The sequence below is a fragment of the Scatophagus argus genome, chromosome 3 (assembly GCF_020382885.2).
Source record: "Scatophagus argus isolate fScaArg1 chromosome 3, fScaArg1.pri, whole genome shotgun sequence".
Lineage (NCBI taxonomy): Eukaryota > Metazoa > Chordata > Actinopteri > Scatophagidae > Scatophagus > Scatophagus argus.
Window position 1 is genome coordinate 16465730 of NC_058495.1, and position 23950 is coordinate 16489679.

General features: G+C 42.1%; 2 protein-coding genes across 8 annotated transcripts in view; one reads left to right on the forward strand and one right to left on the reverse strand.

The window, feature by feature from the left end:
- Positions 1 to 748: 748 nt before the first annotated feature.
- tmem183a (transmembrane protein 183A) lies at positions 749 to 5574 on the reverse strand. Its single transcript, XM_046384195.1, has 8 exons — positions 5358 to 5574; positions 5017 to 5106; positions 4727 to 4897; positions 4440 to 4599; positions 3863 to 4043; positions 3605 to 3685; positions 3342 to 3497; positions 749 to 2367 (listed from the first exon to the last, which is right to left on the reverse strand). The coding sequence occupies exons 1-8, from the start codon at positions 5419 to 5421 to the stop codon at positions 2182 to 2184; spliced, it is 1089 nt and encodes a 362-aa protein (XP_046240151.1). The 5' UTR covers positions 5422 to 5574; the 3' UTR covers positions 749 to 2181.
- A 2774-nt stretch (positions 5575 to 8348) lies between these two features.
- Positions 8349 to 23950, forward strand: part of ppfia4 (PTPRF interacting protein alpha 4) — a 56971-nt gene continuing 41369 nt past the window's right edge. For 2 of the 7 annotated variants that reach the window (XM_046384196.1, XM_046384199.1), the window contains exons 1-2: positions 8349 to 9041; positions 9235 to 9535. In XM_046384196.1, the coding sequence (XP_046240152.1) occupies positions 9278 to 9535 (258 nt within the window). In that variant the 5' untranslated portion in view covers positions 8349 to 9041; positions 9235 to 9277. The remainder of the gene's footprint in view (positions 9042 to 9234; positions 9536 to 23950) is intronic. The other 5 variants (XM_046384197.1, XM_046384198.1, XM_046384200.1 and 2 more) reach the window with 3 other exon arrangements.

Below are 23950 nucleotides of genomic sequence, written 5' to 3' on the forward strand. Positions count from 1 at the left end.
AGACTGGAGTCGGCGGTATTTCGAGGTGATGACGTGATGCCTGTTGACTGCAAAGAAGTCCTCCAACTGTCAGCCAACACTCAAAGACCAACAACACGACTGGTGTTTTTTGGGTTTTTTTGTTTTGCAGCTGAGACGCGCATCTGTCTGCGTCTATGCTTTGACTTCAAGTTTACATATTTATGCAAACCTTTATTTATTACCCCTTATTTAGTCCCATTTGTGTTTCAGTGTCATGTATCAGTTCATGCAACCCAAGTTTCCATTTTCAATCTTAGCGGCTACACTTAAAATATATTTTTTTAAAAAATCTATAAATATATTTATGAAGGCACAGTTTGAGTTATGCAATAGGTGCACAGCTGTTCCTCATGTTGTGTGAAATGCCTAATACTAATGATCAAAGCCCAGTTCCCAAATACTCTTTATATTATTATATTATAAAGACCACCTGAAGTCTGACTGCTTGCATTTCAAGATGTTGGTTGTCCAATTTTATGTATGCAATCTTTATTTCATTATTATTTCTCTGTTAAGAATACTGCACGTTCATCTGTACAGCTAGCACTATGAGTATGAAAAGCATTCACAGACTTGAGAAAAAGGGTCCTTGTATTATCCTTTGACTGAACCAGGCCATGGAGAAAAGTAAGTTCAGTCGTGGGATCCATGGATCTCAGATTGTTCAGCACGGGAACCACCACAAGAGGGAAGCAAATCAACATTTCAAGACAGGAGACTGAGGGCATTTTGAATGGGCAGTTTCAGATTTTATTTCAGTGCAGTAAATCGATTTATCAATGCAATTTATCCTGTCTGAGAAAACTAGATCTCCAACTAAAACAATTAATATCAGTATTCTGCAATGGGGTTTTGTCATGAACTAACTTTTATTTCTGTTTGTGGATAATCTAATGTCTGTTTGTTTTTTGTTTTTCATTTACAATCTACAATGTGTATGTAAAAATCAATTCAGGTTAAACGACTTTGTCTGATGGATGGATGGATGGATGGATCAATGTCAATAGTAGCTATTCTCCCCTGTCATAATCAAGTACGTGATTTGTACAATCCTACTTACATTCAACACTCATAAGACAGACCACCTTAAACACTTTGAGCCACTCAAAGTTGAGACAGATTCCACATGAGGCAGTAGAGGAGACGGCTCACACAGGGCTCAACACAGAGACGACACCAGAAGGAAGAGAAACACTGTCCAAATCAGCAATTGATCAGATGATATCTGAGGTAAATCATCTCTTTGGCCCCTTTAGCAAAAAGCAGTGTTATTACTATTCACATAATACCAAACCAGGTTGCCTTCAGTTAAATACACCAAGAAAAAAAAAAAACATGGTTTAAAAGACTAATAATGGATTCTGTTGATGCAGTGGTGTCAAAATTCAAACAAATGCAAAACGAAAACATTTTAGGAGAAATTTTCAAGTGAACATAAAAAAAACAAAAAAAAAAAAACAAGGGAGGATGGTGCAGATTTTCCACCCTGTTTAATCCACGAGTTTAAAAACTTGTCACGCCGGTTCAACATGCAACAGTGTTGTTTACATTAAATAGAGTTAAACAGCGGCCTAGCAAATCCCTTAATGCAGCGGCTTCAAATGTTCCTCTCTACCACATCTGTAGGCGAGCTGATAAATCGAGGCTTATAATCTATTTACTATCACTTTCTACACTGAGACGCATTGCTGCATTTCTCCCAGAACAGTTTCTAAACTTCTTGAGAATGTCATCTGAAACTCACAGTTTCATTATGACTTTCAATTTCCATACTGTCCAAAGTGAGAAACTACTAAAACAATCTGACTATGCTTTTCCGATTTCAGGTGATAAGATATTCTGGTTATTGTGGCCTTGATTTCATTTCCATATTGCCGATCTCTAATTCTTCATGTTTTCAGAAAGACCAGCAAACTGCAGAAACTGAGGAGTGGCAGGTTTGTATGCATAGATAAGCCCTAAGCCCCACCCCAGGCCCGTCAATGTTTGCTTTCTTCAACATCTAGCAATGATGATCAAAATATGCCAAAAATTCAGTCACTGAATATAATTGAGCGTTCTGCAGAATCATACAATATCATATTTCTGTTTGGTCAGGGGATGACAGCAGTATTCTTGCTGTGATGTTCTGCTGTAGTAGTAACTGAGAGAGCGGGACTCCTACGTGTGAGGTGAGGAGGGGTACTGTGGATGCCACCAATCCATGACCCTCACACTCTGTACTGGATCCAACACCACCTGGGTCCCGCCCTGATCCCCCTTCTTTTTGCCCCGCTGGAGCGGCGAGTCCTGGAACAGCAGGCGAACACGGTGATGGCGCATGTCTGTGCTAACGTTGATTGTGAACTATGACAAAGAGAGAAACAGAGCAGTTTGGATTATTAATAATATATAATATAATTATATAATATAATTAGAGGATGAGTTAAGGGTACTTGGTGCTTATAGAATGTAGCTCCAGAGGTGTCACCCCAATCAGACTTCCTGAAAGAGTTTATAACTACAACTTCCTTCCATCCTCCTAAGTCCACCCCTTACCAACCTCTGGCCTTGTTATCATACCAATACTTCCTCTCATTTCTCAAGTCTTAAAGGTATCTGAACAGCTAACAGATCGAAACTCATTTATTTGATCAGCATATAGGACACAGTCTCTAAACCTTCATACGGTCATTGACACTGGGCAGAATCACTTCACATGGCTCTTCCTTGGGTGATGTATTGTAAGCAGTCCAACATGATTTATAGTAAAAAGCCTGGTGAATAAGGAACGTGTGCCAGAAAATAATCTTTAAAAAAACACTGTGTTATAATGGTGAAGACTGAGACATTCATAAGCTATTTCAAGTCTGGCTAAAATCTACAGGGCATTTTAAATTAATGAGAAAAAAAGATCGTAATCTAGATCACAATTGCAATTAAATCAATTTTGATATTATTTTCTGGCCTGATCGCCCACCCATACTTTAGCATCACTAAACCGTGGTGTTCCCGAGCACTGACAGCAGTGGTGGAGGCTGTATCGTCAAATAAAACCACACTGCTCCCTTGTGTATGCCACAGATGTTTCTCAGTCACTACACATATATTTCACTGGAAAGAAAAAAAATCATCTCAACTGTTAAAGATTTCCTTTTTGATGACCTAATTCTACCAAAAATAATAAGGCCAACAGTTAAAAAGGGTAATGAAAAAACAGTCTGTCTCTCTACCGATGTGTAGTGCGCATGCATCGATCGACACATGCAGCCTCTTGCTGTTACCCAATTTCTGATAGTGATGGAGTAGCCAAGAGCCACCAAAATCCAAGGGCTACTAACCAGGGTCAGCGTCATGCCCATCACCACAGGGGTGAAGATGAAGTTGAGGGTGGTGACCTGAAGCATGTAGCAGTCAGAGTCTGGGTTCATGTGGACATCTTCGTATTGTCTGGGCATGCGCAGGGACTTGGCACAACCATTCTTACTGTGTCCCTGCTGAGAAACGCAAAAATATAAACATAAGCAGCAACAACCACAGGCTATTACTGACTATGTCAAAGACGATCATATCAGCTCTGCTGGAATTAAGCAACCCTTTTTACCTGCTTTATAAACTTGAAATTGAACTCCCACAATGCCTCAGGCCGGGTCCCTGACACCTTTCTGACCCAGAACAGTAAACACTGCAAGAGGAAACATTAAGCACATAAAAAAAGGCCAGTTTCAGCTTTGATGAACATACAGGTATGCGTTTCTTCCTAGTGTCTTTTTCACATTGAAAATAAATATACAAAAAAACAAACCAAAATTAGGTCCACAGCGACAAAGTTAGGTGACTGAAGGTCCATCAGTTAATTTACCTTGGAGTTGAGCAAGGTTGTGGGCGTGGATTCTGGCAGGGCAGGAATTTTTGAGACACGCAGGTCGAACGGCTCATACAAATGGAAAAGGGAGCGAATCACTCTGGCCCGTAAACAGCGCATCCTGTCAATAGAGTCAGGCTGGAGACGAAACGGCAGGTGAACATCAATCCTGTAGTGTCTGTGAAGGACAGATGGAAGGGGTGAAGGAAAGAAATAATTACACAAAAAAATAATTATACAGAATGTCACTTTATATTTATAGCCAGTGAGGAAAGTGAAAGCATGTATGTAAGCTGCAGCGCCTATCGGCTCTGGCACATTCACTCTTGAGTGACTCGCCGAATAATTCTTTGACATAATGCATCAACAAACCAAAATCCCATTGCAACAGCATTCAATTCGCTGCTTTGAATTGGACCTCGAGAAGCAAAGATGTCCTTCTGTTTTCCTCCTGGTTAACTTCACAATAGCTTAACTCTGACGCAGAAATATTTGCAGGAAAAAATAAAAGCACTGAACTTTCCTGTTATGTGTTATACATTATTAATCAAGCATATCAATAAAACCACCTCACCTTCTGTAGAGCCTGGTCCAAAAAGCTGCAGTGCAAGTTACTGTCCAGGCATTCCTACAGATCAGAGCGAATCTGCACACATCCTCAGGCCGAATATAAGAGGAGAGCACTAACCATATGTCCACCGGATACTCCTTCCCATCGCTGCTTTCACTGCTTTCTGTGGTGACAATATTCAAACATCACAGTAAACACTCTGGTAAGGTGGTAACATTCCCAAAATGTTTAGCCACCCACAGTCAACTTACTCCTCTGCAAGAATGATTCAAACAAATTATGCATAATACCCTTTCTCCTCTTGTTTTTCTTCTTGGGGGCCACTTTAGTTTCATTTTCCCCATCTTCTTCGGGGTCTAGGTCATCGCTGCTGTCTAATGCATCTGCTCTGACACTTGTTGCAGACGAGAGGACCTCCTCTACAGCTCCCTGAGATGCTTCCAGGCCGCAGAGGAGTTTTACTGAAACCCACAGTGATAAGTAAAGCACTTAGATCACCTTTCCAGACAAGACCAAGTGACACTGTAGTCTCAAAGCATTAATATGCAGAAATGTTTGTCTGAACATCGTCACAAGTTACCTTCTTTTTCAACTGCATTAACAACAGCCTTTTTCACTCTCCCTGACTTCACAACGGCAGGGTCGGCATCAGCATAATCAGCAACGGTGACTAGGAAAACAAACACCTCTATTACATTAAAGTTACATTTAAGTGGCTTTTGGCTATTGGTAATATTGGAAATCACACATAAAAAGGTGGTAGCAAAAGTCCTATCTTTTAAAATTCTGTCCTACAACACTTATAGTAATAATAATTCGTGTGCATTGATATGCCCCTTCAAATTGAAGGTTTCCAGCTACCCACTGCTAATAGTGGGCGGGTTAGCCTGCTCGCTCGGTGTAAACGTAACTTAACATTACCTGATTCCGAACAAACATCCCCGGCCCTAAATTTCAGCCGTTTTCGGTTTCCTTTCTTGGGCATGTCGACACCAATGATCTGTGGACGCTTAACGAGCCTGTGAATACTGCCATGTCTCTATGGCAAGCTGAGGTAGAGAAAAAGAAAGAAAAATGAGAGAGAAATTGAAAAATGTTCCCCCAGGATCTTCAGCCATCATGGAATGACGTGAAAATTCAAGTAACGCGAGACTCTCGTTGAATTTTTTTTTTCCTCTTCTGCTTTACCGCCATCTGCCGGTCACTGCGATCATTTCATTTCTCGAGACCAAAAGAAAGCTGTAGAAAACTGGGTTTTTGGTCTTGTTATTGTAACACAAGAAACAACTGCACTTCTTTTCTTATTGTTTCAGTGAATCTTAAGCCTAATAGAAATCATTTTACTTCTTGATTCGGTGTTAATATTGTGTATTGCTTTATTTTTAACATTTATTCTGAAAAAATGGAATTAGGTCTCAAACAACATCAAAAGTTTTGCTGGTAAGACATAATTGAAAACTAAGCTTATGATGCTTCATTAGCAGTTTAAAACTGTTCTACTGTTCATTAATTTCTGGCTATGATTTGGATAAGTAATTATTATAATAAGTAATTCATCCTCATAGAAGGTCAACTCTGTTGTCTATCATGGCATCATATTAGGAGTTTTCTGGGGAGTCTTCTAAACAATCTTTCATCAATCATCAAACATCTTTCATAGTTTGATGATTAATTGTGTGTATATTAATTTGCACTAAATCTCTGTTGTTTTGGCTAACAGTCAGAGTTCAGTGATGCTGACCAGTGGAGAAGAAAAATCTGAAAAGTCATGAAATGGCTTCTGTGCCACAAGTCTCATCTGCTCATCCACTTCTCTCTCACTAATGTCAGAATGGGACTGAAAACACAGATACTTTGTTACTCTGGCTGTCATAAGGCTTCTAATGCCCACCATTAAAGCTGCTCAGACATCACTGAGCAAAGTAGACTCAGATGATAAGCACCAGTCAGAAAAGGAAGATGTTCAAACATAAAAAGATCCACAGTGCTGTGTTCAGTGACCTGTGTAAGTACTTTGCAAAAGTGCCACAGGCCTCCACAGCATCTCAGAATGACTGTTGACAACAATGTTGTCAAAACCTTGAAAGCTCTGCAGAGAGCCACATCTCCTGGGGCAAATCCCTGTGAAACTATTGCAAAATTAGCTTTTGGAGAAATCCCTGCTGGAGTCAAAAAAGACCTAAAAAAGCAGACGTGATGCTTCCACCCCTGGTCATGAGAAATTGCTCCCTGACAATTAAGTAATGTGTGCAGTGAATGCCTCATCTCCTCCAACTTTAGAGATGGGTCAGAGGAGACATTGGGGGAAATCAGGTTGTTCTCGTTTCTGATTATTTTGAAATGGGCCATTCTACATTGACTTTCAATTTGGATTTAAGCCGTCTAAGTATTTATAAACTTTGGCGTTTAGACTTTTTCTTGAGAAAAATATGAATATTTCTTACCTCCGACTGAGGTGATGTCAGTTTACGCCACTAGGTGGCGACAAAGGACCTTCTGTTGCTAACCTTTGAAGTGAAAGCTACAGTAGGTCATAGTTTTGATCTTGTTGCAGCTTTGATTGTGTACACTTTTCTGTAGTTTAATTCATAACAAAACTCTTTCTGTGTTGTGGATGCAAACTCAACTAAATCTGCCAAAACAATTACAAATTTCCCTCTGAAATGTAGTGGAGTAGAATTAGAAAATGACATAAAAAGAAAAAACTCAAGCAAAGTACTGCTAGATTTGTATCTAAGTATTTAAGTATGTTAGTGTGTTAGTACATATACTTGTTTTCCACCACTAAAACTTACAAGCATACACTAAATTAGATGAGTACCATCACTGGTGTCTGATTTCTTGTGTGGCAAGAGCAACTATGTATACCTTTCATATATTTTGCTTTTCTGGCCAAGAAGTTCTTTAAATGTCTACTGTGTGGAAGCACAAGTTATCCAACAATGAAGGAAATTTAGGACCATGTTTTTCTTTTAAATATTTAGGTCAATCCCGTGACCCCGACAGATAAGCGGTATAGAAAAAGGATGGAGGGATGGATATTTAGGTTAAGACAATTCACTGAAGTCTACACACTACACTATTCCCTTGTTTTGTCCTTAGAGAGGAATATCCCCTTACTCCTGTGTGAGCAAAGATGGAGAAGGTAGTCAGGTCTTTATTTCATTTACTTAAAACTTCCACACTGTGAAAATATGTCACTACAAATAAAAGCCCTGCATTCAAATCTTTACCTTAGTAAAAATACATAAGAATATTCAGCAGACTTTACTTGGTCAACGCTTTGATATTATATCTGTTGTTTTTGGATCAATATTACTTTTGCATTGTGCATGTTCCATTTTACTGCTGTAGTTGTTTATGGCTGTGGTAATTTTGAGTACTTCATGTACTGTTGCTACAGCAATGCATCCGGTGTTTGTAGTGTCCTCGGAGAATGTTGTATCTTTAAAATGTCAACTTTTCATGAGCCAGTAAAAGCAGTCCTATTTTCAGGTCCATGACAGTGCATCTTCTAGCTAATCCAAAGGAGGATTAAATAATTTATTTAGTTTAAGACATGGGGGAATATGTTCAACCTACACAGGAACACTTAATCCTTCACTTTATTGGAAAAAAAATGTAATTAAAAATCATAAAGTAAGTGCAATGAATTTGTACTTTGTGCTTGAACAAATGTATTTAGTTTCATTTTTCCACTGATAGGTATTTAATTATACATTGCAACACATGCAACCGTCGATATATTTCAGAACAACCAAACAACTGTGAGAGTCAAAATAATGCACAGCAAAAAAATTTGGTGTGAGAAGGTTTCTTTCTAATATTACTAATATTTACAATCCTAAAGTTCGTGTCAGATCCTGCAGGGGGCGCTGCACACCCAGAGGCTCGGTCAAAGCTGATGTCGCCAGAGCGCACATCACGTCTCAGCAGCTGTCAGATCACGAACGTGCTTAGTGGTCCTGATGTGAAAAGTTAATTACATTTTACCAATCAAGGGTCAAGTGTGTGTGTAACTGTAGAAACATGATACTGCTGCGGAGCTGAGAGATTAGCGCTGACATTAATGGGCGTCCCGCTAAATCCAGTCCTCCATATGCGTTAGGCTATGTGGCGCTAAACGGAATTGGTCCCATATTTCCAGAGCTGTAGCCTGGTGGTGACAACTGCAGATTCCCCTGTGTGTGTGACCGTGTGTGTGTGTGTGTGAGAAAGAGAGAGAGAGAGATTGAGTGGGAGGAGGAGTGAGCGTCGTTTCGGTCGCGGTGTGGAGCGATGTAAGCGGAGAAGGCGGATGCAGATAAGACTTTCTCCCACTGTCCACAGTACTAAGGACGCAGCTAAAACGTCTCCTCTCGGATTTATTCCTGCTTCTTTATTTTCCTGCCAATGCACTATGATCTACGTCGTGCTCACGGGTACCACCCCTACACACGCACCCGTCTATCTCTGAGCTGTCAATCATATCACGCCGGGATTTCTACATGTGAGTGCACGGCGCGCCGGGCAGGGCGGATCTGCTGTGCACACGGGGTGAAAAGACGCCGGTTAATATGGATGAAAGGTCAGCCATCAGCACAGCATTTCAATCACTCTGATTAGGTAAGGTGATATGAATCCTCAGGATGCATGTTTGATGCATGAGAAATTGAATGCAATGGGGATGAGGCGCGTATCTATGATGGCACAGGCTGTCCGTCGCTACGAGGCGTAAATAGGCCCTCTTTATCAGTTATTGTAAGTCTGTTTGTCAGGCTTATAACCCCCCAATATCCCTGCTTTTGAATCCCGATAGCGACACTGTCCTATAGCGTTGCCCACACCACAGAGCAGGAAAGATGATGTGCGAAGTGATGCCGACCATCAGCGAGGGAGACTCGGCCGGTCCTCCCAGAGGCACCGGCGGCGTCCCGAACGGCTCGGACCAGGAGGCCAACTTCGAGCAACTGATGGTCAACATGCTGGACGAGAGGGACAAACTGCTGGAGTCCCTCAGGGAGACTCAGGAGACCCTCATTCAGTCTCAGACTAAGCTGCAGGGGGCGCTGCACGAGAGGGACGTGCTCCAGCGGCAGATCAACGCTGCGCTGCCTCAGGTGAGGAGCACTCGGCTTCCAGAGGGATTTGGCAGGGCGTCGGGCTGTGGTGTGGGGTAAGATGGAAAGGGTTTTGTCCAAAGGAGCAGCAAACCACATGGGCATAATTTGTCGTAAGGTAAAAATATGATATTGAGTTGGACAGCTGTCTACACCGTAGAACTGTGTGAGGTGATAGTAGCTCAATACACCAGGGCTGGATCACAAACCAGGCAGAGTGGACACCTTCAGGGCCCCAGAACTCCATAGTCCAGAACTTAGGGCTATTGTGCATCAAATTTTAAGACCTTCATTATTCCCTTTTTTTACTTTCTTTCTTTTTTTTCTATGTTGCCTAGGCCGACAATACTTGGTTTTCCTACACAAATCTGCAAGGCAATATTGTAGCATACAAAAATGACAGAAAGTGGGAAGAACGGGGGGGGGGGGGGGCTTAATAGGACCCGAGGACCTTATTTTGTCACTGGGTGAATTCACAGGTTTACACATCCATGATGGTGCTGATGCTGACTGCTTTGGAGCAAATGAAATGACAATACTCCTTAACTGGGCCAGTGAGTTGGACCATGGCAAATAATCAAAAGAGCTAGACCTGAAACAGTTGAATAAGAACGTATTAGAACGTATAGATGTATTTCTTAAATATACACCTCCGAGGACACTCCCACATGTCCTGGGATATCACCATGAGGGTAACTGAGGATGATGGGGATGCACAGTGAGCACATACCGCTTCAAACACTCACAAGTGGCAGCAGGCCAAAAAAGAGGATCTAAATATCTAGTGGGTAAAAAGGTTATGTAGTAGGCTGAAAGGTGGATGGGAGGTAATGGAACATTTTTACTCACTAGAAGATTGTTGACTCTCAAGGTCTTTGCCAGATGTTGAGGGGTCCTGCCGGTCAGAGAGAGAGGAGGGCAGGGCCCAACCGTCATCATCTGGATTGAAACATCTTCACTTCTGTATGTGGTGACCTGCCTGTCAATGGTAATGTGAGCGAAAGAAGCTGATGGTATACAGGGATAACTCTGACGTCTGTTGCCCATGTGTGTGTTTAAGTGTGTGCATTTTAGAGAAAGAGAACTGAATTAGGGCCGTTGCAGTCAGCAAGCATGACGACAATGAAGCCTCAGCACACACAGCTGAGTTGCCCTCTGGTCTAAATGCGTGGCATGATGTCACAGCAGGGTGTGCGCGCGTGTGTGTGTGAGTGAGCGTGTGTGTGTGAGGGAGAAAACCATGCTGACAATGACAGACTCACTGCAGCCTCTTGTGAAAGAAACATGGCCGCTTGCTAGTGTACATGGCCCTGAGCTGCTTGCTTCCGTGCATGCATACGTGTGTGTGTGTGTGTGTGTGTGTGTGTGTGTGTAAGAGAGAGAGGAGAGAGTGGGAAGAGGCTGTCATGCTTGTTTTCTAATCCTGCTTGGTTCAGCGTAATGTTTTATTCTAGCAATAATGCAAGTATTAGTTATACAGTCATAGACCTCGGGGACATTATGCAGACATTATGACTGGCGCGCACATGCATAAGCTGTCTCCTGCTCTCTCTCTCTCTCTCTCTCTCTCTCTCTCTCTCTATCTCAAATCACTAGACACATTCATGCACACTCATATGGCAAACACAGCAGTGGTCATCTCCACACCAGCCACAGAGCGGAGAGATGATGCAATGGACAGTGAAGCAATGAAAAATGAGAAAATTCTCAGTTGGAATTGATTTCTGCTCAGTTTTCTTTGCTCAGCTGAAGTATGGGGATAGTCTGGCACTGATGCGTCAGTGGAAATTGCATCTTATAATAACGAGGGTGAAGTGTGGAAAGAATAACATACTGCATCTGCTATCTCAAGTTCGGGTGTTATGAATGCACTGCGATGCTGGCGATGCTGCTGACCCCACCATCTTATATGTGACAGTGGTAATTAGGCCAATTCGCGACTGCGCTCAACATGACCGGAGTGTGGTGTGCAGATGACCTCATCTACAATGTAATATCACAGTTTCCCTTTTGCTCTTTGCACCTTCCCTGTGCAGCCCTCCAGTCAGCAGCTTCTACATGTGTGTTGTACTTCTTTTTTTCTGTGTGCTCTCTGCTCCTGAGGTGTAGACTGATGTATGAGTGTTGGCACAGCAGGATGGCCTTTTTTTTTGCCCAAATCCAACCACTCTTCTCTTTCCATCTGCCTAACATTTGTCATCTTCATCTACTAGGTGTGTGTGTGTGTGTGTTTCTTTCTATTTTGTTATGTCTTCTGTAGGCTTCCTTACTCCATGGGACTGGTCTGACCCAGAACTGTCAGATTTGCGTCTCTCCTCCACACATACACACTGAAACGCACATAAACACATACAAACAAAGCAACTGTGTGAACAATTCAAAATGCAGTGTTCCTCACTCTCTTCATTGTTAAAAATACATAAAGTCATATCACTTCAGCATGAGTGTTCAGTTTTATGTTTGCCTCAGCAGTGTCACAAATATGGGACGACAATACCATTTTACCACACACACACACACACACACACACACACGGGCGTACAGAGACTAGGATGGATATGTTCATTAGCTGCAGAGAATAGAGTTTCAGATTAACATGTCAGCCCATTACAGTGCAAAATGCCTTTAATACAGCCCTCAGAGATGGGTCTGCCCATAGACAAATTAGATTTTAAACACACACACATGCTTGCACACACGGGCTCGCTTGCACACGCGCACTCATAGTGCCCGCCCCTCTTCTGAGTGAGAAAAACTGTTCCGACACTGTCAAGTATAGTGTGCTGTGAGGCGAGTGTGTGTACATATGTGTGTGTAACGCAGAGAGAGAGCAGACAGTGTGTGAACACTGTGTGTCAAACAAAGCAGGTCACTCTTCCTCTACTGTCAGTATTTTATCCATGTAATAATTTTCTATATTATCACTATGTTCTTTTATTAAATGTTGTACAATGACTTGGAAAGGTACCAGTGTTAATGGGTCAGTGGTGTATTGTCTACAGTGGTGTAGATAATATATATCCTGCACTTTCTGCTTGTTGCACTTCTGGTTAGATGCTTAACTGCGTTTTGTTGCCCTGTACTTGCACATGTGTAATGACAATAAAGTTGAGTCTAATCTAATCTAATAGTACTGTACCAACTGGGGGAGTCACAACCTAACCCCACAAACTGTCAAAATTCAAGAAATTGTTCAATATTTTGGCGAACAAGTTTATGTGCTTACTTGCAGAGAGTTAGATGAAAAGACTGGCACCATTCTGTTGGTGAATTAAGTGTGGATGCAGTTAGCTTATAGCACAGCATGAAGACTAGAAGCATATGGGAAAAATGGCTATCTGTGTGTTGTGTTTAATACGCACAGAAACAACAATTTGTAGTTTTTTTGGAGGAGATATCAATTAACTGATTACTATTTTCATTTTTGCCAGCTTTTTTTCATGAACAGTTTAGTCTCCGCTGCTTGTTACCATGACAACGAAATACAATTCAAACTGCAAACTTTTGTTTTTTTGTTTTCCGTCTACGTACAGATTAACCAAACAAGAATCAACGTGTTAATAACTGATCTTATGTAAGTGGTGTTTTATTTTTCAAGCGGCCAGTAGTACATGCAGGTCTGTAACTCGAGGTTTAACCAGGTTGCGCAAGCTTACTTACTACAAAATATTATGGGTTCAAGCAGATGGGTCAGTAAGTGACAAAACAGCTAGTAAGTTAATTAGAGCCATGTGACAGACTTGAAATTAGTTTCAATTTCTTATCTAATTCTTGCCTAAATAAATTAATAAACCTGTTTCCAAAAATGTCACACTGTTTCTGAAGGGGAATCCCACCAGACTGTTTTATTTTGTATTCAGAAAACAGTTATATGATGTCTTCTATGACTCAGCTTGGCCTTGAGACTTTTAATTATTAATAGAAACCCCGTGTTACAAACTGAAGATGTGAGGTTTTAAAAAAGTGGATGGTCACCACACAGGAAGGGTGTCTTTGTTTAGTTCCATTGTGGAAATTGTTGAATCCAGCTTCTTTGAAATGCTATCCATTCCAGAGGCTAAAATCAAGATATCTTAGCATCTGCTAGCTTATTTTAAAATAAAGCTTAAATAATTTCTTTTGTGTCACACACACACACCATATCAATAGCTTCTATTCCTCCATTTTTTAAGGAGGTGCATGTTTTCATAATGGGATGTGAGTTTCATGGTATGTCTGATGGTGTGTGTGTGTGTGTGTTGTTATGTTTGGACACCTGTTCCAGTCAGACACAACACTGGCTATTTTTTGCCAGCGTACAAATAGACAGGGGAAAGGCACACACACACACACCTCGGTGCCCTTCCAAAACAACAACCGCCTCTTGTTCTAAAGTGTAACGTGTGTGTCCGCTCAGAAACACGTCTACACACATACTCAACCTCACACGTGCCGTCGACCTTTCCTGGGACGTGTCGCCGCTTTATCCTTGTACAGACAAATAAACAGAAATTCACACGTACAGAACTTGCTCACACACGTTCACTGAGTGCCTGTGAAGGAATACACGTCATCTATGCCTTTGTGTTTATTTGTATGAGTTCTTCATTTTGTCCCTCTTCATGTTTCAGGTAGTGTTTATAGTTTTTTCATTCCTTTTGTTTCTGTACTTGTCCTTCATTCCTTCTTTTATTGTTCCGCCTGACTTTTCTCTGACCTCGCTCTCGTTTTCTGTTTTTCTCCTCCTCTTTCTTTCACACACACACACACACACTCTCTCTCTCTGTTTATCTAACTCATCAATAACCCAGTAGTCCATTATCTGGTCCCTGAGACAGAGCTCGTCCCCTCCTACTCCTGCAGTTGACCTTAGCCCACAGCTCAACACAGTCTACATGGGAGGGAAGGTGACACAGACTGCTCGCTGTTTAAAGCCCTGCAAAGCACCCCGTGTCTGTATGACAACATAACAGTCAGGCACCAGTTCCTCATTTGGTCAATGGGGATTTGTTCGAATTAGACATGATAAGCTGATAGACGGGCACAATTTTTCAACTGATTTTCATTTAGGCAAGTTCTTGTACTGACGCTTGTGTTTAGGAAACATTAAAGTGCAGCTTAGCAGCAACTGAAAATCTTCTTTGCTGATACGGTCCTTTAAAGGGATAGTTCACCCGAGAATCAAAAATGTTTTTATGCTTTTCTCTTACCTGTAGTGTTATTTGTCCATCTAGATTGTTTTGGTGTGAATTGCTGAGTTTTGGAGATATGGGCTTTTGGAACGTAATGGAACTTGATGGCACTTGGCTTGTGGTGTTTACAGAGCCAAAAATATCTGGAAACCAGAATAAAAGCAAGCAAGCAAGCTGTTTCCAGAAATTCTGAAATATTTACTCAAGATAATCCACAGACCTTGTTGTGAGCAGTTCCATCTAGTTCACCTAAGATCTCGTTCCATTATATCTGAGAGAAGGCAAACATCTCTGTAACCAAAATTCCCAGAACTCTGCTGCTTAAACCAAAACATTCTGGATGGATAAATAGTGCTACGGGTCAGCTGTAGGTAGGTTGGTCGACTGACCCTTTAACCTCTCACTTTGCTGCTGTGATGTACCTGAAGTGCTGAAGTGTACCTCACAATGTTGTAACTCTTATTAATATTCCTACTATGATATGTGGCCAGGGTTTAAATGCTTCAGTGTATATCTAATAAAGGACAAAGAAACTGATGACAGACCTTAATTAACCGCATTATTGCAATGAATAAATATACAAGTTTAATACCTTCATTCCTATTATATGGTAATAGTTGGGTTGGCTGGTCGAGAACAGGGTATTTCACAGTGCTTAAACCGAAGCCAGCAAAAGTGAGCCTTGCAGGCTTGGTACTCAGCCATCTTAGTTACTGTACTAGAGGTGTGTTTTGCTTACAGGTACAGTGTGAGTGGGAGTGCATGTCAAAGCTAATAGACCTTACACTGCAGAGGAAGGAAGAAGAGCTTCAAGGTCCCCCTGTACTGTGTTTGGAGGTGGCCTGAGCCTATCATGACACACACACACATATTCAGCAAGGCACGAACGCTCTTACTCACGTCTGCACTCATCCACAAACAAACATTAAAACACACGCGCTGCCTGTGTTTTCTTAAATGTCAGCGTGCGCTGTCTACATGTCGTCCTGACTGTGTGTGTGTGTGTGTGTGTGTGTGTGTGTACGTGTGCGAGCGAGCATGCCCACAGCTAGTGTTGCTTATGCATGGATGGCTGAGGCAGCTTTGTGCACCATGATAGGAGAATATTGAGGAGGGTGGGCGAGGTCAGTTGAAAAATTACCACATCCCATTGGTCTGCTGCTGAAGTCCAAATCTTGTGCCGCGTGTTATGTAAGAACCAAATACTGGAATTTGGGTTGATGGGGAGGAAAGTGGAGCATGAAGTGAACAGCTGAATGTCACCAAGAAACCCTGTAAGAAAAGAGAGGGAGAGAATCAGCGAGGCCAGCGTTCTTCTTTTACAGAGAAGGCAGTCCTGTCCACATTCTTCATCTTATCTACACCAAACCTTTGCTTATCCCCAACAATCTCCAGCCTTTCTTTTTGTGCCTCACACTGACCATAATCATGGCTGGAGGCATGTTCTTGGCTTGTCCATCCTTCTCATTCTTTTGAACCCGATATCTCATTAGCACCTTGAAAGAATTTCTTCAAATTTGGCACTCACATCCACTCAGACTCAGATATGAACTGATTAGAATTTTGTGGTCAAGGGTCTTTAATTATCCTTTAATCTCATGCCTTTGCCCCACCCTGTATTTCAGCAGACCAGGCCTTCTGCCCATAACCATGTTCAGGTCCATAATTTTGCAAGAGACAACCTCAAATAACCTCATAAGAAGTGAGAAGTAAGTCTAATTAACAACATATCTACCTCCCAACAACTGACTGATATCACACCTCTCTCTCTCTCTCTCTCTTTTATCCTTTCTTCCCCTCCTGCTGCATCATGACAGCTTTTCATCATCTGTCAGTTTCTCTCCCTCCTCGCTTCTGCAGTTCACTGCGCAATCTTCTTTCTTATTCTTCCTGAGTATGTCATCCTGTCTTGATTCAGGTTTGCCCAAAAGCTCTGACCAGGTCAGATTTTCCTGTGGTTAGAGCTTGTGCACAGCCTTTGGCCCCCTGAGCACTAATAGATTATTAGTGTGCAAAGCTAGCTCCCCCACGCTGCCATACCACACCACGGCTTCGGAGCTCCATCTCTCAGTAGCATCCATCCCTTGCTCGCTCCATCCCTCTGCCAGTACCATCTGGCTCTCAGCACCAGGCACATTTAGCTCAGCCGGGCGCCAATTTGTCCCCCTGGCTGCTTTGGAGAGAGAGACAGAAAGTGAGGGAAGGAAGAGGAGGAGTGAGAAAGAGATACAGATAAAGAGCGTAAGATTTAGCGAAGAGAGAAACAGAGTAAGTCAGGAAAGAAGCAGAATCAAGCATAACTGCAGGTCCCCGGCAGCGAGGGACATGCTCTGGCAATGGGGAGAACCAACTGTCGATGTGTGTGCGTGTGTGAGTTTCCTCTGCCTGGTAATAAGAGTGGAGTGATTGGAGTTGCAGGACCACCAGAGGGGAAGGCAAGAGTAATGACAGAGAGAGGCAGAGAAGGACAGAATGAGAAAGAGGAGGAGGAGGAGCAGGGGGATGTGAGATGAAGTTTTCCTGCCAGCAGTTAAGCCCACAGCGGCCCTGCAATGTCTAGCAACTACACTATTGGAACTCTGTCAGTTCACTTTCCCTCCTGCAACTCTGTTAGAATAAGGGAGAGAGAGGGAGGGTCAGTGCTCAAGATCAACCTCAAAGGTATGCATTCTAAGCCAAGGCAGTAAGTATAAAATATATTCAAACATGCTCAAAATATCCTACCCAACATATTGATAAATTAATATAAATAAAACAAATTGCTATTCAATGGCAGGCCACCTCACACCGCTGTCAAAAATAGTCATGAGCAACTGTAGTCATAATAGCAACAAAACTCAAATGGCCATTACTCTTGTACAGGTTCTAGTGTTATGGTGTGTTGTATGCTGTTCTGCGTGTAGTTTGTCCAAGTAGTGTTGCTGTACCTCAGCAGAGACAATTGCTGAACTGCTGTTGGACAGGTCCAATCAATGTAGGCTGTAGGCTACTGGCTCTCTATCCAGGTTTGCAATAAGAGGCTATATTACAGATATCACAGGATGTTTTGAAATTTCCTTTTATTTTTTATTTTTTTTTTTTGGGAAGGAGAGGGGGGGTTGCTCCCAGCATATCATGTTAACTCCAACTTCTTCCTTGCTGTAAACATGTAATCACCAGCACGTGTTCTGCAAAAAACACAAAAGGCAAACAGGACTACGCATCGCCTCAGCCTCTCTACCAAAAATATGCTCACACCAACACACACGCAGCAATAGGAGCGATATCCTGTAGACCCCAGTTTTTCCCAGCAATGGAGTTAAGCAGCAGCACAGAGGCAGCGGCATCACAAGCGCCAGTCCCCGGCTGGACCCTTAAAGGGATTTAAGGAACTTCAAAATGTTTCATCTGCTGCATGAAATACAGCTTGTCAGTGTCTCACAACATACCGCCCCCCCTGCTGCTGACTGTCAATAAAACCATCACACATACACCCACACACACACTCACAGAGATTTGAGGGAGCATGGCGGTGCAAGTGAAATGCAGGATTTGGGAGAAGGACACAGTGGTAGGACAAATATTGCTGTATATGACTAATGGTTCCCATGAAGCATATATTTCTTTGTGTGCATATTCATGCTATGTGAACAGGCTACAGAACACATTGTCTTTATGTGTGTTCGTTCATGTTTGTTTAATCATTTTGTTGAAGTGGTTTTGGGATATGAATATGCATCTGCGATAGCCTCGCTTAGCCTTCGTGAACTGGAATGACTAAGCAGCAAAAATGGATGTGGAAACTATTTTTCAGGAGTGGTGTGATCAGCAGTATGTTTTAAATTCAACTGAATCTCAAATGAACAAATAAAATGGTAAAAATTAGAAATTAATAATTTTTTTATATTATATTTTAACCTGCATTACTTGATGACTGTGTCCTGTATCACCTCCCAGTCTGGTGTCCAGACTACAGAGTCCGGTTGAGCTGAATCCCACTGCTCGTGGTAACTCACTCCTGGTGATCTGAGGTCACAGTCTAGACACCATCCAGTCAGCTATAAGGCCACTAGCTCCTCAGTTAACTGAGCTAATGGCCCATAGCTACAGCAATGAGCTACCTTTGAATTCTTTTACAGGTTGTACCTTTGTACCTCCTGGATTACATGCTTGGGTAAAATGTTTATGTAATTGATCGATGGACACTTACAAAGGGACCCAGGCTTTTAAATTTAGGATATGATCATTCCCCATACATCCATCCATCCATCTATCCATTTTCTATACCACTTATCCGTCGCGGGGGAGCTGGAGCCTATCCCAGCTGACTACGGGCGAGAGGCAGGGTACACCCTGGACTGGTCGCCAGTCAGTCGCAGGGCCCATTCCCCATACAGTGCTCACTTTGTTTCTCCAGGTAAAAGGATCCTAGAGGAGTTGATTTCTTGCAAAAGAAAACACTTCAAGTGATGAATTGCCCACACCGAGTCAGCCCTTTCCCGTATTGTAACTGTCCATACATCACATACACACACAGCCATGGTGCATAAACACACACAACACTCAGACTTGGCTATGTCTCACAGAGAGAGAGAGATGTATGTGTTGATGTGAATGAGATGTTAGCCAGCTCAGGTCATGGTCTACCAGACACCAAAATACACTGTGTTGTGAGGACAGGCTTTGATAAATACATGATAATATACGCCAACCTCACACTACTGAAAAGAGACTATCTGATGTGGATTTAAACAGCGTGACTTTGCTAAGTACGTGCAGAAGAAACTAAACTAAACTAAGATATTTCTGTTGCATATACAGTTCATCCACAGCAAGCTCTCAGACCGTCTTGTCCCTGCATTATGTGCAGACCCATTTATTCATCACCACCTACAACATGCCTCAGTTCTCAGCTGCAGTCTGTTATTCATTTACTTCCAGCTCCATTCACAGACATGTGGGCTGGTGCAGACACTCAAATGTGTGTGCACAGTTTGATGCCCACACACATACTCAAGTTCAATCCCTGTTTCACTGAATTTCTGGTGAAGTTGCTTCTTTTTTATCGCTTTCGATTTCATTCATTGCTGTGTCTCCTTGTTTTCTGCAAAGCATGAAAACCTGTTGTTTAAAAATCACTGTATCAGTGAAGATCCAATATCCATATTAAGATCACGACACACTGATCTGTTCTCTCTCTTTAAAGTCTCCCTCCCCTCCCTTTTTTCTCTTCCTCTGTCTCACTGACTACCTCTTATCAGCGCTGATGGCTTTAAGCGTGTGTGCTGAGAGGTCTATTAGTTAGCTATCATTCTGTCAGATAATGCTTCATATCTCGCTCCCAGTTCATTATACTTACAGCTTTGCTCTGACTGCATGAGGTGGGATATGAGCAGCTGCTGGGATGTCATATTGGGCCACAAACTTCAAACATTTCTTAAAAACATGTTTTCATATTTTTGGATTCAGCTTGTGATTCCAGTTCAGTCTCTTGGCGTTAGCTCGATGAATCTGAAAATGTTGTTTTACGAAGGTTTTTTTTTTTTTCTTTTTAACATATCACATCAAGTGGAAGTGTGTGTTTGTGTGTGTGTGTGTGCATGCATATGTCCTTCAGCAATTGCATATGTGCATTGAATTGACCTAAATCAGCTCATTAAACTAAGAGGTCTGGTGAGTCTTCACTTCTCCCTTGTAGCCGGAGAACATTTTATTATGTCTAAATGAGGGCGTGCTTATACTGTATGTGCAGCCATCCACATGCCTTGTTATTGCACTCTTTCAGTGGAACCAAGGAAACATTTGTATTGCGATTGCAAAGCCCTCGTAGTACATCTAATTACAAGCCGTTGTATGAATAACTGATATCCACACACTCGCTGTCATCTCGGTGGCCAGCTCTGCCTGTCGATGATGAAGGTCAGTAAGCATTGTGGTGCCCCATTAGAATAATGGGGGCTGTGACGTGGCCTGCCCCCTCGCAAGAAGAACATCATTCACAGTTAGCTGCTTTGCTCACTCTCTCCGTCGCCGTGTGCCCTGCACTGTCTCTTCTTGCCCTCAATTCCACACTTCAATAACCCTTTCATTTACTCATGCTTACTGTCGCACACTCCCTCTGTAGCATGCGTTCACACACACACACACACACTTACAGTTAGACTTAAAGCACAGAAACGACAGTGATATCAAATGCCTCTTAGATGTTTTTGGATACCTCAAATTTGGATTAAAGCTCAAGAAATGCACTCATTGTAACTACCCTGTCAGTAGAGAATATAAATAATGAATATAAGTGCTCTGAGAAATATTTGTGACGATTTAATTGAAATGCCCTGCAGTACATGCAATTGGAAATGGCCTGGATATGGATAACTATAATAAGGCACCTGTAGCCAACAGCATTCTGTTTGACTTAACATTGAGGGCACGTTTGTCTGTTTGTTATTAACATGCAGCACATTGGGTCTGCCAGGACTTCTTCAATAGAAGTTCTTTTTGGTCTCTAGATGCCTTTAGACACTACAGTGTACACCACAGTGCTCAAGGAGATCAGGATTCTTAGCAATCTGTGTCATACAAACAGTGCTAGGAAGCAAGGCCACCCTTGCATGTACAGAAAATGTTACAAAAAAGCATAATGATTTCAGTACATTTAGTGGCAGAAGTATATTTAGTGTTCTGTTACTGCTGAAATAATTATTGTTGTTAAATCAGGAAATATAGTATAATTCCAGTTATGCGTATCTATTGCTTATTTTTATACAAACTAAAAACAGGGAAATTCTGATTATGAAGAGTGCTTTGCACTCCAAGTTAAATTTTATCATACATTTTGTAATGTGATCTGTGTGGTGGAGTTTTGATTTGCTCGCTCCAGCTCCCATTAGAAGACTCGGAGCGTGAATGGGATATAATTTTACTGCATGTAAAAATGGGCCTGGGCCTTTTGGAAAGCTCTCAGAGCCTAACAGACCTCCTGGTTAGTGCTTTGTTAAACCACTAAAGTGTAAGCATGCAAAATATCAAAGGTCTACTACTATCAAATGCTACAGGTGCCTGTTGTGGAATAATATTGATCCAGACCATTTTGTAGCTTTAAAGTTTTCTTTAAATAATATGTTGAATGAAACAGGATTCTCCTGGATAATTCAACAGTTCTGTCTGCCACCAGTTCTGTCCATCAGTGTGAACGGTTTTGATTTTCGACCTGACAAATACTGTGATACCAATGAGCCATCACTGCTTTCACAAATTACAAATAATTGTTTCTATAGTTTGGGGAAATGAGTATAGATCCTTGATTCATCCAAAATGGGAGCAGAATCTAAAAGTGAACAGGCTCATGAATGAATCGGGTTTCTGCAAAGAATAATGTTCAGCTGCTTCATTTTAAGCCCCGTGATTGGATGTCTTTCTTACTAAACGAAAGTGGACTTCTGACATTTGTATGCACAGGGTCTTGGCGCTTTGACATTTATATGATTTATTATTTATTGTTAGCTATTTCCTAACATAGCTGCTTGTTCTTTGGAACTGAGAGAGTTTAATGACCATCTTTAAAGGTGTTTCAGGTGTTTATCAACAGCACTCCAACAAGTCCTAAAATTTAACATTTTCCAGTTTTATTATACCTTTGAACCTTTAGTTCACTGGGTTCACATTTGACTAGCCTTGCATCTAACAGTTCCACCACAATCGCTTGTCTTTATAGATTTTCTTTTTCTTTGTTTTTTTTTTTTTTGCTTAATTTCATGGGTGAAACAAACATTGTATTAAAATTTCATATGCAGCCGCCGCGTGAAACAGAGTAGTAACAAGTGGAGGAGTGCACTCATTCCCTCTGCTCAAGTTTTCAGTGATGGCTGCTAAAAGCTTCAAATGAAAGCTGTTTTAATTTTGACTCCATTAGGCGTGTGTCCCCTCGCAAATGAGAGAGGGAAGACAATTGAGAACTGCAACGGAGAGGAAGTGCCTATAGTTCAGTTACATAAGGTCATATGAAGCTCCTCAGCTTGCATCAGACAGTGTCATCTCTCCTCCCCTCTCCCATCCCCTACTTCGCTTCCGCTGCCATCGTCCAATATTCCTCTCCATCCTGTGCCTCTCCAGTTTCAGTCGCATCCTTTTGTCATTGTGATCTGTTCATTTTTGCCTTCTCCTATCTGATCCTCCGTTTCCTCTCCCCATGTCTCGTCCTCTCAGCCATCTCGCAGCCAGTGTTGGCATGTCAGCATCTTGTGTCAGCAACGTCTTCTCTTCTCTTCTCTTCTCTTCTCTTCTCTTCTCTTCTCTTCTCTTCTCTTCTCTTCTCTTCTCTCTGCTATCTTGCATGAGCCAAATAATGTGGGAGGGGTTACCCTGGAAGGAGCAAACTCAAACACACACACACACACACACTCAGGCATCCACAGATCTGTGCTTTAATTGGTGCAGATTGGCTGTGTGGATTTTCTGCCAGGGTGGTGGGTGCATTGTAGCGTGTGCCCCAAACATGTATTTGATATTTCTCTCCTATTATCTCTTTTAAGCACATATTGTCATCCACAGTCTGTTGTTCTTCTGTAACCCTATACTGTTTCCATGGTTGCCAAATTACAGTAATAGACCTCCCTGCCCATAAACAACTCAACATATTGAGGAGTGAGTGTAAGTGAAAATGAGACGAATACAGAAAGCAGGATGAACAGAAACAGCGACACACAGTCGTGGATCAGCGGTTAGGGTGTCGGACCCGTAACCGGTGGATCGCTGGTTCGATTCCCCGTCCCGGTGTCCATGGCTGAGGTACCCTTGAGCAAGGTACCTAACCCCCACTGCTCCCCGGGCGCTGCACGCGGTCGCCCACTGCCCCGGGTTTGCTGTGTGTGTGTGCACGTCACTTGGGTGGGTTAAATGCAGAGAACAAATTTCGTTGGAGTGAGTTCCCTCCAATGACAAAATATGTCACTTTAATCTTTTAATCTTAATCTTAACAACCTTTTAGATTGTTGAATACATGCTTCATCGTGTGATTAAGCATGTATTCAGGGGAGGTCTTGTATCACCTTTTGATCCATCAGTTAGGTTTAACATTCCTGCAGTTTTAACAAGCCTTCTACAGATTAGCAGTTATTGCACTTGCTCTTGATTGGCATACCTTTATAAACAGCTGCTTAAATCCTCCCATTCTGGCTGATTTAGAGCACTTTAACTGACAGGCCCTGGGGAAAGCCTGCACGACTCTGCAATCAAGAGTTTATTCTTTATTTTCATTCGTGAAAGT